At 46.2% G+C, this 14334-nt stretch overlaps 1 protein-coding gene across 3 annotated transcripts in view; it reads right to left on the bottom strand.

Moving 5' to 3' along the window:
• SLC4A1 (solute carrier family 4 member 1 (Diego blood group)) overlaps window positions 1-14334 on the bottom strand; it is a 103013-nt gene that overhangs the window by 27647 nt on the left and 61032 nt on the right. For all 3 annotated transcript variants that reach the window (XM_040330533.1, XM_040330534.1, XM_040330535.1), the window contains one exon: window positions 774-954. In XM_040330533.1, the coding sequence (XP_040186467.1) occupies window positions 774-954 (181 nt within the window). The remainder of the gene's footprint in view (window positions 1-773; window positions 955-14334) is intronic.

Genomic DNA, 14334 nt, shown 5'->3' with positions numbered 1-14334 from the left:
GTGAAGACTGTTAAAACCATCCCTTTACTCCAGTGGTCTCCAAACTGCTGCCTGCGGGCTGGAAGTGGCCCTTTGCTTGCCTGTATCCAGCCCTTGGATAAAGGGCCAGATCTTGGACGGGGCATCTTTCCTCCTACAGATACCAATGATGGGGCCTCATTCCTATCATGAATACCAACAATGGGGCACCATTCCTCCCACTGATACCAACAATAGAGCACTATTCCTTCCACTAAAACCAGTGATGGGGCACAGTTTACTCTCAATGACACCAGGGTGTTTTCTACAGTTTGGCCCCCTTAAAACCTCAAGGACACTAAACTGGCCCTTTGTTCCAAAGTTTGGAGACCCTTGCTCTAATCACTGCACTATTAGGCCCCGTACACACGTCCGAGAAACTCGACGGGCAAAACACATTGTTTTGCTCGTCGAGTTCCTTGTGAAGCCGCTGAGGATCTCGGCGAGCCAAAATTTCCCATTGAACAACGAGGAAATAGAGAACATGTTCTCTATTTGGCCTGACGAGATCCTCGTCGGCTTCCTCGGCCAAAAGTGTACACACGACCGGGTTTCTCGGCAGAATACGGTTCCGATCGAGTTTCTGGCTGAATTCTGCCGAGAAACTCGGTCGTGTGTACGGGGCCTTACACTGTTACCAGCATGTTGGTTGTCAGTACATTTTTACTTGGCAAACCAAATTCAGCATCCTCCTTTTTTTTACATGTCTTATTTTCAATATTCCCCCCAATTTTATAGCAGCTGCCAAAATGTACCATTTTTCAGTGCCCGTCGTAGCTCCAAGAGGCTGCGGAATGTGAGGTGGGACAGCTGAGGTTTTCCCCACTGCTTCTGATCGTCCTGGAAGCCTTCTTCGTTCTTAAGCCATCGGGCAGCCTCCACCCAGTGCATATCATTATTGGGGTCCATAACTAGCTCCTGCAGCTCCACGTACGCCTGATAAAAAAGAAGACAAAAGGTCAGCAGGGTAGGGAAACCAAAGTAACCAGTAAAAAAAAATAATAATAATGAAGAAGACAAAATATGGGTATGATAAACTGTAGGAACCTGTTAAATGCCTCATGTGCTTTGGCACAATGAGAATTTCAGTCCACTTGTATGGATTTGTGAAATTCCTCTGTGCCTAGCAAAGTGATAGGTTGTCTTCTCATGAATGTCTTACTATAAGGCTTCATTTCCATGGACGTTTTTACAGACACTTTTTTTAGCCTTTTAAAAACGCCTGTCCATGTTTATTTTTAAATTTTTTAAAATTTTTTGAGCTGTAGCTCAAAAACTCTGCTGTAGCGGTTTTTAGCGTTTTTGCGCGTTTTTGAGCGTTTTTAACGTCTGGCGTTTTTACAGCTCTAAGGCTGGAGCTTCAGAACGCACTGGTCCTGGTTTTTTTTGCAGCTTAAAAACGGCTCAGCCATCTACAGCTCAAAAACATGGAGAGCAGTTTTTAAGCTGCAAAAAAAGCTCAGAAAAGTGGCTGTAAAAACGTCCAAAAACGTCCATGGAAATGAAGCCTGATTGTTACTTACCTCAGCTTGGGTACCATGCTTGCTTCCCTTTCTGAAATCAATAAAGCAGGATGCCTAGCTAGATGGTAACATTTAGGTGTGCCTTTGTAAAAGCTCTAGTAGTCTGATATCAATTTGGGAACAAAAGAAGAAATATCTTACTGATAAAGACCTGGAAGGATATAAAAAAAGCCAAAGGCAATGTAATTTGCTACCATCCACCAAACCAGAAATATCTGTTTTGGTTAGACTGATATTTCAACAATACACACCAGTCAAAACTGGAAACTGGCCCTGGCATAAAGTGCACAAAACGCCCCCTCTGCTAACATCTCAACAATGCTTGCATCTACTTTCCCTGAAACACCATCTCTTGAGCCTGGTGCATGTGCTGGCCATTTTTTCCATTCTTCCAAGTCATAGAATTATGAGACCAGAGGCTGCAGTCCAACACCCATGCCCTGTGTGCTGGTTACCAGATCTGCTTGCATTTCGATCAGGGGTCTCAAACTGGTGGGCTTCCAGCTGTTGTGAAACTACAAGTCCCATGAGTAATTGCAAGGCTGACAGTTACAAGCATGACTCCCTCAGGCAGAGGCATGACAATACTTGTAGTTTCGCAAACAGAGGGCCGCCAGTTTGAGACCCCTGATTTGTATTATCTAAAGCTAAGGTTAAGAGCGTTGTAAAGAACAAAATTGCAATATACTGCAGCTTACCAGTCCTTAGATCTGGTGGATTCATTTGTTTTCTTTGTTCGGGCTTTTTTTCTAGATTTTTACAAGGTGATCCTGCCAGTATAACACTTCCTGTCCTAGGGTGTCAACGCTCACTCACTGTACTGTATCTCTGGAGGAGTAGTGTTGTCACCCTAGGACAGGAAGTGCGTTAGGACTACAGAACACCTCTTTTTCTCTTCTTCCCATTACGTGGCTGGAGGTGTTCTGTAGTCCACACAAGCCAACTTTAAAAGAATACATATGGTGGATCCTGGAGAAGGATAGGTATTCAAATATCTGAACTTTCTGGAGGGAACTCTCTATCAACAAGCTCTTAGCAGGACGCTGCCTTAATCCCAGGCTGCGGTCCATGGTCAGGGAGTAGGGATAGGCTCCTTGTGTCCTGCCCCCCCTCCCCTCCCCTCTTTTTATATTTCTGTTTGCTTTTTGCTTGTTCACCTCTTTCACTTAGATGTCCTAGTCTCTTCTCTTTGCTCCTGGGAATTGGATACCCCCAGCTTGTTGGTAAGCGCTTAGACGCAAGTTTCACAACTCACATTCAGCGCTCTATAAGCATTTATTCTAATCCAATCCAATGAGTAACCTAAGGAGTCCCCAATTGGAGTCCTCCCATTGGAGGAATGAGCACGCCACAGTGATTGGTTCAAATCCAGTGCAATTCAGGGGATCACAAATCCCTCTTCGTCAGAGCTTGTATTCTGTATGGGTCACACGGGTGACTGACCACTAATGTATCTGCTTCTTTGAGATACAGGTCCAGTACTATTAATTTTCAGCATACAAACCCTGATAAAGGAGGATTTGTGAACCCCAAATGTGCATGTCATCCTACCGACCTAACTTAAACTAAGGCTCCATTCACACTTGTAAGACTCCATAGTCGCCAACCTTGGAGTGCAACTTTGATGCAACAATGACGCAACTTTGGTTGGGTGCACTTGGATGTGACTTGTTGTCCCTCTGCAAAGTTGGACCCACTGTTGCACGTAAAACATTCAGGAATGACTGTTGAGGGTTAACACTGAAGCCTTTGGCCTTCAAGTTGCACGAAAGTCAGACGAAAGTAGTGCATGAATGACTTTAAGTCGCACATATATATCAATGGTTATCATAGGGAAACATGGGGTATGACTTATCATGTGACTTTGATGGTAATGACTAAGCACACGTGAAGTGTCCGAAACACGTCTACCCAATATTCTGATTCCTGTAGTCTTTGGGATGTCCAAATAAAAAGGATTTTGGTCTACAGTGGTGTGCGGTCATTTCTTCTAATTTCATGTGACTTTGATGTCCAAAGTATCTACGTACTTGTTGAATATGTGCTTAGACTAAAAAAAGAAAACCAACGCAGCCACCTCATCTAAGAAGCTGCAAAATACAGTGGAACCTCGGATTCCGAGCATAGTCCGTTCCAGGAGAAGTACTCGCATATCAAAGCGAGTTTCCCCATTGAAGTCAATGGAAACAAAAATAATTTGTTCCGCATTGACTTTAATGGCATGCAATACCGCATGCGGCCAGAGGTGGGGGGGGGGGGGGGCGGAGAGCCTCAGAAATGGGCGGAAAGGCCCGAGGACACCTCGGCTGACCTTGGCAAACCTCAGAAGGGCTCTAGAACTGAGTATAATGCTGCGTACACACGATCATTTTTCGGCATGAAAAAAAAACGACGTTTTTAAAAACGTCATTTAAAATGATCGTGTGTGGGCTTCACATCGTTTTTCGGCTTCTGAATTTTTTTTTAAAATGTCGTTTTTCGTGTTGTTAAAAATGATCGTGTGTGGGCAAAAACGACGTTTTAAACCCGCGCATGCCCAGAAGCAAGTTATGAGATGGGAGCGCTCGTTCTGGTAAAACTACCGTTCATAATGGAGTAAGCACATTCATCACGCTGTAACAGACAAAAAAGCGCAAATCGTCTTTTACTAACGCGGAATCAGCTAAAAGCAGCCCAAAGGCGAATAGAACTTCCCCTTTAGAGTGCCGTCGTACGTGTTGTACGTCACCGCGCTTTGTTTATCATTTTTCAAAAACGATGGTGTGTGGGCAACGGTGTTTTTAATGATGAAGTTGGAAAAACTTTGTTTTTTGGACATGCTGAAAACGACGTTTTTTTTCATGCCGAAAAACGATCGTGTGTACGCGGCATTACCGTGTCTTTCCGAGCATTACCGAATTGTGCCAATTGGCTGTGTTCTGCGCCATTTGGCTCCGCTGGGCTTCGGCGCCCCCCACCAGGCCAAACGCGGTACTGCACACGCAAACCGAGTTAGGATTTTTTTTTAAATACAGTGGGTCATATTCTCAGAAGAGTTACGACGGAGTATCTCAGGAAACTCCGTCGTATCTCTGTTTTTTGACCCGCGTATCTATGCGAGTGATTCCTAGAATCATTTTCGCATAGATATGCTGTAGATCCGACAGGTGTAAGTCACTTACACTGTCGGATCTTAAATGTAATTCGCCGCCGGCCGCTAGGTGGCGTTTACGTTCAGGTCTCATTTGTTTATGCAAATGAGCCCTTATACGCCGATTCCCGAACGAAATCGCGTCACGTAGCCGTCGCTTACGTCGTTTGCGTAAGCGTAAGGTTACCCCTGCTATATGAGGGGTAACCTTACGCCAGTCCGCCGTATGCCATGTTAAGTATGGTGTCGGGTCCGCGTCGTCTTTTCCCGTCGGGTACGTCTTTTTCCTAAGTCGTTCTTGAATACGACTTTACGTCAATGACGCACACGTCGGCGTCATTGACGTTTTCCGTCGAGAACTGGAGCATGCGCACTGGGCTATTTTAAGCCCGGCGCATGCACAGTTCGAACGGCACGGGCGCTTAATTTAAATACAAGCCGCCCCCTTGGAATTACGCGGGGATACGCCGGGCCAATTACACTACGCCGCCGCAAACTACGGAGCAAGTGTTTGGGGAATACAGCACTTGCTCCTGTAAGTTGGGGCGGCGTAGTGTAAATAGCTTACGCGACGCCGCAGGAGGAACTACAAGAATCTGGCCCAGTGCTCGTATTGCGAAAAGCTTACTCGCAATCCGAGGTTCCACTGTTTTACGTTTTTGGGCATACATATACCTTAAGGTGGGTATTCTAACTGGAGCAAGATTTTGATTTGTTATCCTTGAACTTTCCAGCAGGATTTTTACCATGCAAAAGTTTTAGTAAAATTTCAAGTAACCAATAGTTGCCTAAATACGTTAATTTCTTTACCTGATGTAGAAGAATGCAAACCAAGCATATAATAGGAAACGATTTAAAATAAACAGCTTTGTGTGGATTTACTATAAATACTTTGCGCACGCCAATTTTTATATGTGTATACAGACAATATAGAAATAAACACGCCATAATTATCCTTTAAACGCATATCAGTTGTGTATACAGAAACACAATTTAGCCGTTATCACTGCACACACTTTAACATTCCAATCTTTATGTCCCAGATCTCTTACCCCTAAAGCTCCGAGAGTCTGGAGGCAGAGGGTGGCCAGGTTCCCCCCCTGCAGGGTCTCCATGGAGTAAACGGGGGCATCATCAGAAAGAGTGTGCCCTTCATTTGTCTTTTATGTCTGATCCTCGTTTTGGTAGGAGAAGGAAGACAGGGGGGAGGTAAGTGTGTAGAAGGATTCTGGATAAACCTGAAAATCAGTCTGTCCCTATAGAGTGTATTCATGCGGGTGCTGGGACAGGGACTAGATCATTCACTCCACTGATGAACTCTATTCCTTGGTGACCTTACAAGTTTGGGGTTACTAGGGCTCGGGGCAAGGGCAGATATTACCCTATAGAGTAAGGGACAGCCCCCAAGCTTGGATGGTTTGCCCCAGGCTTGGATGCCGTACTTGTTGGTTTTTGAAAAAGTCATTGGCCCAGATTCAGTAAGAATTGCGCATAAATTACGGAGGCACAGGGCAACGATTTTGCCCTGCGCCCCCGCAAATTTGCGCCGCTGCCCTCGATTCACGGAGCAGTAGCTCCGTAAATTGCGAGGGCGCGCCGGCAAAATTGCCCGGCGTAAGGGCGCGCAGTTTAAATGATCCCGCAGGGGGCGGGAATCATTTAAATTAGGCGCGTTCCCGTGCCGATCGTAAAGCGCATGCGCCGTCGGGAAACTTTCCCGACGTGCATTGCGGCAAATGACGTCACAAGGACGTCATTTGCTTCAAAGGCCCCTTTCAGACGTCCGCTCCGTCTGTCCGTTCATTACAAGTCCGTTAACAGACTTGTAATGAATCCCTATGGGGACGCGTCCGTTAGCGGATGGAGCATCCGCTAGCGTCCGCGTCAGTCGGGTTCCGCTTTTCCGAACGGAAGAAACCCTATTTTTCTTCCGTTCGGCTGAGCGGAACTGATGCAGACGGACAGACGGTCCGTCTGCATCAGGTTCCCCATAGGGGACAGCGGAGCAGAGACAGGGCGGTCCCTGCACTGTGTGCGGGGACCGCCCTATCCGCCGACAGCTGAGCGGGAATACCCGCTGAGCCGACGGAGACACACGGAGCGGACCCGGAAACGGTCCGCTCCGTGTGAAAGAGCCCAAAGTGAACGTGAATGGCGTCCAGCGCCATTCACGAATCACTTACGCAAACGACGTGAAATTAAAATTTCACGACGCGGGAACGGCGGGTATACTTTAGCATTGGCTGCCCCTGCTATTAGAAGGGGCAGCCTTACGCTAAAGACGCCGTACGGAAACTCCGTAACTTGCGTACGCAGGGCTCGCGCAACATTGTGAATCGGTGTTAGTATGCAATTTGCATACTATACGCTGAGCACAATGGGAGCGCCCCTAGCGGTCATCACAAGAATGCAGCCTAAAATCTGCGTGGCATAAGAGCCTTATGCCACGCAGATTTTAGGCTGCAGTCAGCGTTACGATGTTCCTGAATCAGGAGCATTCGTAACGCCGGCGCAAGAAAGCAATTGCGCTGCGTAACTATGGTTACGCAGGCACAATTGCTCTCTAAATCCGGGCCATTGAAAATTGAAAAGATTGTTAAAAATGTTACTTATTTTAAAGGATAAGGCTGGACCTGCATATACACATTTTTAGGAAATGTCAACCATTTTTAACCAGCTTCTGATCTCTAATACTGTGGGAAGCACTGAGCTGAACAATAGTTTAACCACTTAACACCCGGACCATTTTGTAGCTAAAGGACCAGGCCACTTTTTGCGATTCGGCACTGCGTCGCTTTAACTGACAATTGCGCGGTCGTACGACGTGGCTCCCAAACAAAATGTACGTCCTTTTTTCCCCACAAATAGAGCTTTCTTTTGGTGGTATTTGTTCACCTTTGCGGTTTTTATTTTTTGCGCTATAAACAATAGTAGAGCGATAATTTAAAAAAAAAAAAAACAATGGCCCAGATTCTCGTAGATGGGCGCAAAACTCGGCGGGCGTAACGTATCTCATTTACGTTACGCCGCCGCAAGTTTTACAGGCAAGTGCTTTATTCACAAAGCACTTGCCTGTAAAGTTGCGGCGGCGTAGCGTAAATCACCCGGCGCAAGCCCGCCTAATTCAAATTAGCCGGGTAGGGGGCGTGGAGCATTTAAATTAAGCGCGTTCCCGCGCCGAACGTACTGCCCATGCGCCGTCCGGAAAATATCCCAGGGTGCATTGCTCCAAATGACGTCGCAAGGACGTCATTGGTTTCGACGTGAACGTAAATGGCGTCCAGCCCCATTCACGGATGACTTACGCAAACAACGTACATTTTTTCATTTCGACGTGGGAACGACGGCCATACTTAACATTGGTTGCCCCTCATATAGCAGAGGCAACTTTACGCTGCGCAAACCTAACGTAAACGTTGTAACTTCACTGCGTCGACCGCACGTACGTTCAGGAATTCACGTATTTAGCTAATTTGCATACTCTACGGGGAAAACGACGGAGGCGACACCTAAAAAAAAATGCATTTAAGATCCGACAGCGTAAGAGCCTTACGGCTGTCGGATCTGATGGATATCTATGCGTAACTGATTCTAAGAATCAGTCGCATAGATACGACGGCCCAGATTAGGACTTACGATGGCGTACATGGCGTTGCGCCGTCGTAAGCCCTTTGAGAATCTGGGCCAATATTTTTTACTTTTTTGCTATAATAAATATCTCCAAAAAAGATATAAAAAAACATTTTTTTTCCTCAGTTTAGGTCGATACGTATTCTTCTACATATTTTTGGTAAAAAAAAAACGCAATAAGCATTTATTGATTGCTTTGCGCAAAAGTTATAGGCCCGGATTCAGAAAGGACTTACGGATAAGTCCACGGATGCGCCGTCGTATCTATGCGCCTTATTCAGCAAACAAGATACGCCTGAATTTTGGCTTCATACGACCGACGTAAGTCTCCTACGCCGTCATATCTATATTTACGCTGGCCGCACGGGGAGCTTCCATTGATTTACGCGTCGAATATGCAAATGACCGAGATACGCCGATTCATGAACGTACTTGCGCCCATCACTGTAATCTACGTCGTTTACGTAAGGCGTACCCCTGGCGTAAAGTTATTCCACCTAAAGCAGGTGTAAGTCATGTTAGGGTATGGACCAGGGAACAGCCGTCGTATTTTACATCGTTTACGTAAGTCGTACATGAATGGGGGCTGGGCGTAGGTTACGTTCACGTCGTAGGCATTGAGCTGTCGTATCTTAGGGAGTATATGCGACGTGATTCTGAGCATGCGCACGCATGCGCCGTTCGTTCGGCCCTTCATTTACATGGGGTCACGGTTAATTTAAATGTATCACGCCCACTACCTTCCTACTTTGAATTAGGCGGGCTTACGCCGGCCAATTTACGTTATGCTGGCGCAACGTAGGGAGCGAGTGCTTTGTGAATACTGCACTTGCCTCTCAGAGTTACGTCGGCGTAGCGCATATGAGATGCGCTATGCCGGCACAAAGATGCGCCGATCTACGTAAATCCGGGCCATAGCGTCTACAAAATAGGGGATCGTTTTATAGCATTTTTATTAATATTTTTTTTTATTACTAGTAATGGTGGCGATCTGCGATTTTTATCGGGACTGCGACAATATGACGGACACATCGGACACTTTTGACACATTTTTGGGACCGTTGTCGTTTTTACAGCGACCAGTGCTAAAAAAATGCACTGGTTACTGGTACACTGGTACAGTGTGTAGCCATCTGCTTAGAGTTCCACTTTAACCACTTAAGACCCGGACCAAAATGCAGCTAAAGGACCTTGCCCCTTTTTGCGATTCGGCACTGCGTCGCTTTAACTGACAATTGCGCGGTCGTGCGACGTGGCTCCCAAACAAGTCCTTTTTTCCCCACCAATAGAGCTTTCTTTTGGTGGTATTTGATCACCTCTGCGGTTTTTATTTTTTGCGATATAAACAAAAATAGAGCGACAATTTTGAAAAAAATGCAATATTTTTTACTTTTTGCTATAATAAATATCCCCCGAAAAATATATAAAAAATACTTTTTTTTTCCTCAGTTCAGGCCGATAAGTATTCTTCTACCTATTTTTGGTAAAAAAAAAATCGCAATAAGCGTTTATCGGTTGGTTTGCGCAAAATTTATAGCGTTTACAAAAAAGGGGATAGTTTTATTGCATTTTTATTAATTTTTTTTTTTTACTACTAATGGCGGCGATCAGCGATTTTTTTCGTGACTGCGACATTATGGCGGACACTTTGGACAATTTTGACACATATTTGGGACCATTGTCATTTTCACAGCAAAAAATGCATTTAAAATGCATTGGGCCAGATTCACAGAGGAAATACGCCGGAGTATCTACTGATACTCCGGCGTATTTTCAAATTTGCTGCGTCGTATCTTTATTTGTAATTCACAAAAAATATACGACGGCTTTTGGCTAAGATCCGACAGGCGTACGGCTTTGTACGCCTTCGGATCCCAGGTGTAATTTTCCGGCGGCCGCAGGGTGGAGTTTGCGTCGTTTTCCAGCGTCGGGAATGCAAATTAGCTGATTACGGCGATCCACGAAGATACGCGCGTTCGTCGCAATCTCTTACGTCGTCGCTAGTCGGTTTTTCCCGTCGCAAACTTAGGCATTTTAGAACAGCCATGTTAACGTATGGCCGTCGTTCCCGCGTCGAATTTCAAATTTTTTTTTTTTTAGCGTAAGACGTCAGGGAATACTGAACGACGTAACGCACGTTGTCGTTCAAAAAATACGTCGGGGCACCGTAATTTCGCGCAAAGCACGTTGGGAAATTTTCACACGGAGCATATGCAGAACGTTCGGCGCGAGAATGCGCCTAATTTAAATGGTACACGCCCCATTTGAATTAGGCGAGCTTGCGCCGGACGGCTTTACGTTACACCCCCGTAAGTTTACACGCAAGTGCTTGGTGAATCAGGCACTTGCGCTGAAAACTTGCGGCGGTGTAACGTAAAGGGGATACGTTACGCCGCCGCAGATATCTGTGAATCTGGCCCATTGTTTATTGTGAAAATGACAATTGCAGTTTGGGAGTTAACCACAGGGGGCGCTGAAGGGGTTATGTGTGACCTCAAGTGTGTTTACAACTGTAGGGGGGTGTGGCTGTAGGTGCGACGTCATCGATTGTGTCCCCCTATAAAAGGGATCACAAGATCGATGACCCCGCCACAGTGAAGAACGGGGAAGCTGTGTTTACACACAGCTGTCCCTGTTCTTCAGCTCCGGGGACCGATCGCGGGACTCCAGCGGCGATCGGGTCCACGGGTCCCGCGGTCCCGGTCACGAAGCTTCGGACCGGGTCGCGGGCGCATGCCCGCGACCCACGGCTAGACAATAGCACAGCACGTACCTGTACGTGCATGTGCCCAGCCGTGCCATTCTGCCGACGTATATGTGCAGGAGGCGGTCCTTAAGTGGTTAAAGCTATGAGTGATCTAGCATGAAGGACAAGCATCATTCCACTTCAGAAGAAGGAGTGAGATCCCACGATGTAGGGAAGGGTAGACCCAGATACCCCAGAGACATAGGCATGCACACAGGGTGTGCCAGGTGTGCCCAGGCACACCCTAATCACTCCCTGCAGTGCAGATTTCCCTTGCTGCCTCCCACAGCATGGCTGGCTTTTCTCCTCTCCCATTGGCTACTGCAGTGGGCACACATAGATGATATTTCAGGATGAGGGGGGAAGAGGTAATGTAATTTACCGGCTTCTTCCCTTTCTGAATGAACACAGTGAGAGATCAGTAACGCGTTTTTGAGCTTTCAGGTGCACACCCTAATGCCACAGGCTGCGCACACCTATGCCCAGAGAGAAGATCTCAGATAATGTGAAACAATGAATGCAGTGACCATGTTTATCCCTTTAAGTCCTGCCACCCCTTGGTACTGGCGTAAGCGAAGCAGTTATGTTTAGTTTATAACCATTGCGGTTAAGTGAAAATACAAGGAAATGTTTCATCTGTAAACACAGCTTTCCATTCCTGCACACACCCTGAGCTACAGTATGCTGGAGAGGACGAGGACATGGGAGAAGGTAGAAGGTAATATCAAGTAACCGGTCAGAAGGTCACAGAAGATGAATAGCGACAGCAGATAAAATAAAACAACTCCATAATAAGGCATTGATATGTGCAGTCATTTATAACAACCAATCAGAAATGTTGCTGAACTGGTGCTGAATTCAACATGTCAACAGTCAACATGACAGCCAAGCAACTGACATTTTCAGGAGGAGATCAGCAATGGCGTCCCTCCATGTTTTTCTCAGTGTAGGTAGCCCTTAAGTCAGGCATGTCCAAAGTCCGGCCCGTGGGCCAAATGCGGCCCCCCTGTTGACTTAATATGGCCCTCCTGGGGATTTGGATATACATATTGTTTGTGGCCCCCAGGGCCACAAAAGATATATACAGTATTTATCGGCGCTGCCGTGGAGGGGGCAGGATGAGCGCCGTCAGATTACATGAAGAGAATTTCCTGTTTACCCAGCAGCGTCTGTATTGGAAGTCCCGTATCCTGGGATGCCATTGGACGACTGTTCTGTCTATCATAGGAGGCGGGACTTTGTATTAAAGAGGGCACAGAGTAAACAAGATATTCTCCTTCGAGGCTGCAGATGGGCATCGATCAGGCACTGATGGCAATGGTAAGGCTGCATTTATGGCACATGTGAGGCTGCATTTATGGCACATGTGAGGCTGCATTGGTTGCAATGGTAAGGCTGCATTGCTTGCAATGGTAAGGCTGCATTGCTTGCAATGGTAAGGCTGTATTGGTTGCAATGGTAAGGCTACATTCATGGCACCTGTTAGGCCCCGTACACACGACCGGATCTGTCCGCTGGGATTTATCCGCGGATCAGTTCCAGCAGATACATCCGGTCGTGTGTAGGGCCTAGCGGACATTTTCCAGTGGACATTTGTCCAGCCGACGGTTTTCCAGCGGATAAAAATTTCTTAGCATGCTAAGAAATCTATCCGCTGGAAACCTGTCCTTCGGACTTATCCGGTCGTCTGTACAGACTCACCGGATAAGTCCGTCCGATCCCCATCCCTCGCATGCGTCGTAATGATTCGTCACATGCGTGGAAGTATTTACCTTCCAGGGTTGTGCACGTCGCCGCGTCATCGTCGCGGTGACGGCGCGGACACGTCACCGCGGATGTTTTCCGCTGGGATTTTGATCTGATGGTGTGTACAGCCATCAGATCAAAATCCGCCAGCGGACATATCCGATGGAAACGGTCCGGCGGACCGTTTTCATCGGATATCCCCTCGTGTGTACAAGGCCTAAGGCTGCATTCATGGCACATGTAAGGCTGCATTCATGGCACATGTAAGGCTGCATTCATGGCACATATAAGGCTGCATTTATGGCACATGCGAGGCTGCATTTATGGCACATGTGAGGCTGCATTGGTTGCAATGGTGAGGCTGCATTGGTTGCAATGGTAAGGCTGCAAGGCAAGAGAATTCTTGTTGGGCCGTGTATTAGTTGCTCGGACGAACACACTTAGACCAAATTTTAATGGTTTGAAGAATGTCAGGCAAAATATTCGGCCCTCACGCATGTTCACTTCATCAAATCTGGCCCTCTTTGAAACAAGTTTGGACACCCCTGCCTTAAGTGAAACACAAAGGTTTTACAAGCCGAAAAATGATCGTGTGTACGCGGCGTCAGTGTCAGTGTTCCATGGTGGAATTTTTAAGAATCAATGACAGTAAAGGACACACCAATACGAGGCTCACTTCAAACTTCCACTAAAAACTTTTACTAATACTTCTGCTCCAACAGTTTACAGTGCTCCTGCTCTAATATTTTATAGGGCTCCTGCTCTAATATTTTATAGGGCTCCTGCTCCAATATTTTATAGGGCTCCTGCTCCAATATTTTATAGGGCTCCTGCTCCAATATTTTATAGGGCTCCTGCTCTAATATTTTATAGGGCTCCTGCTCTAATATTGTATAGGGCTTCTGCTAATATTTTATATTGCTCCTGCTCCAATATTTCATAGTGCTCCTGCTCCAATATTTTATAGGGCTCCTGCTCCAATATTTTATAGGGCTCCTGCTCTAATATTTTATAGGGCTCCTGCTCCAATATTTTATAGGGCTCCTGCTCCAATAGTTTACAGTGCTCCAATATTTTATAGGGCTCCTTCTCCAATATTTTATAGGGCTCCTGCTCTAATATTTTATAGGGCTCCTGCTCTAATATTTTATAGGGCTCCTGCTCCAATATTTTATAGGGCTCCTGCTCTAATATTTTATAGGGCTCCTGCTCTTATATTGTATAGGGCTCCTGCTCTTATATTGTATAGGGCTCCTGCTCTAATATTTTATAGGGCTCCTGCTCCAATATTTTATAGGGCTCCTGCTCCAATATTTTATAGGGCTCCTGCTCTAATATTGTATAGGGCTTCTGCTAATATTTTATATTGCTCCTGCTCCAATATTTCATAGTGCTCCTGCTCCAATATTTTATAGGGCTCCTGCTCCAATATTTTATAGGGCTCCTGCTCCAATATTTTATAGGGCTCCTGCTCTAATATTGTATAGGGCTTCTGCTAATATTTTATATTGCTCCTGCTCCAATATTTCATAGTGCTCCTG

This window comes from Rana temporaria, chromosome 12, assembly GCF_905171775.1.
Source record: "Rana temporaria chromosome 12, aRanTem1.1, whole genome shotgun sequence".
Classification (NCBI taxonomy): Eukaryota; Metazoa; Chordata; class Amphibia; order Anura; family Ranidae; genus Rana; species Rana temporaria.
The sequence above is the reverse complement of the archived record's forward strand: the minus strand, read 5'-3'. Positions and strand labels throughout refer to the sequence as shown.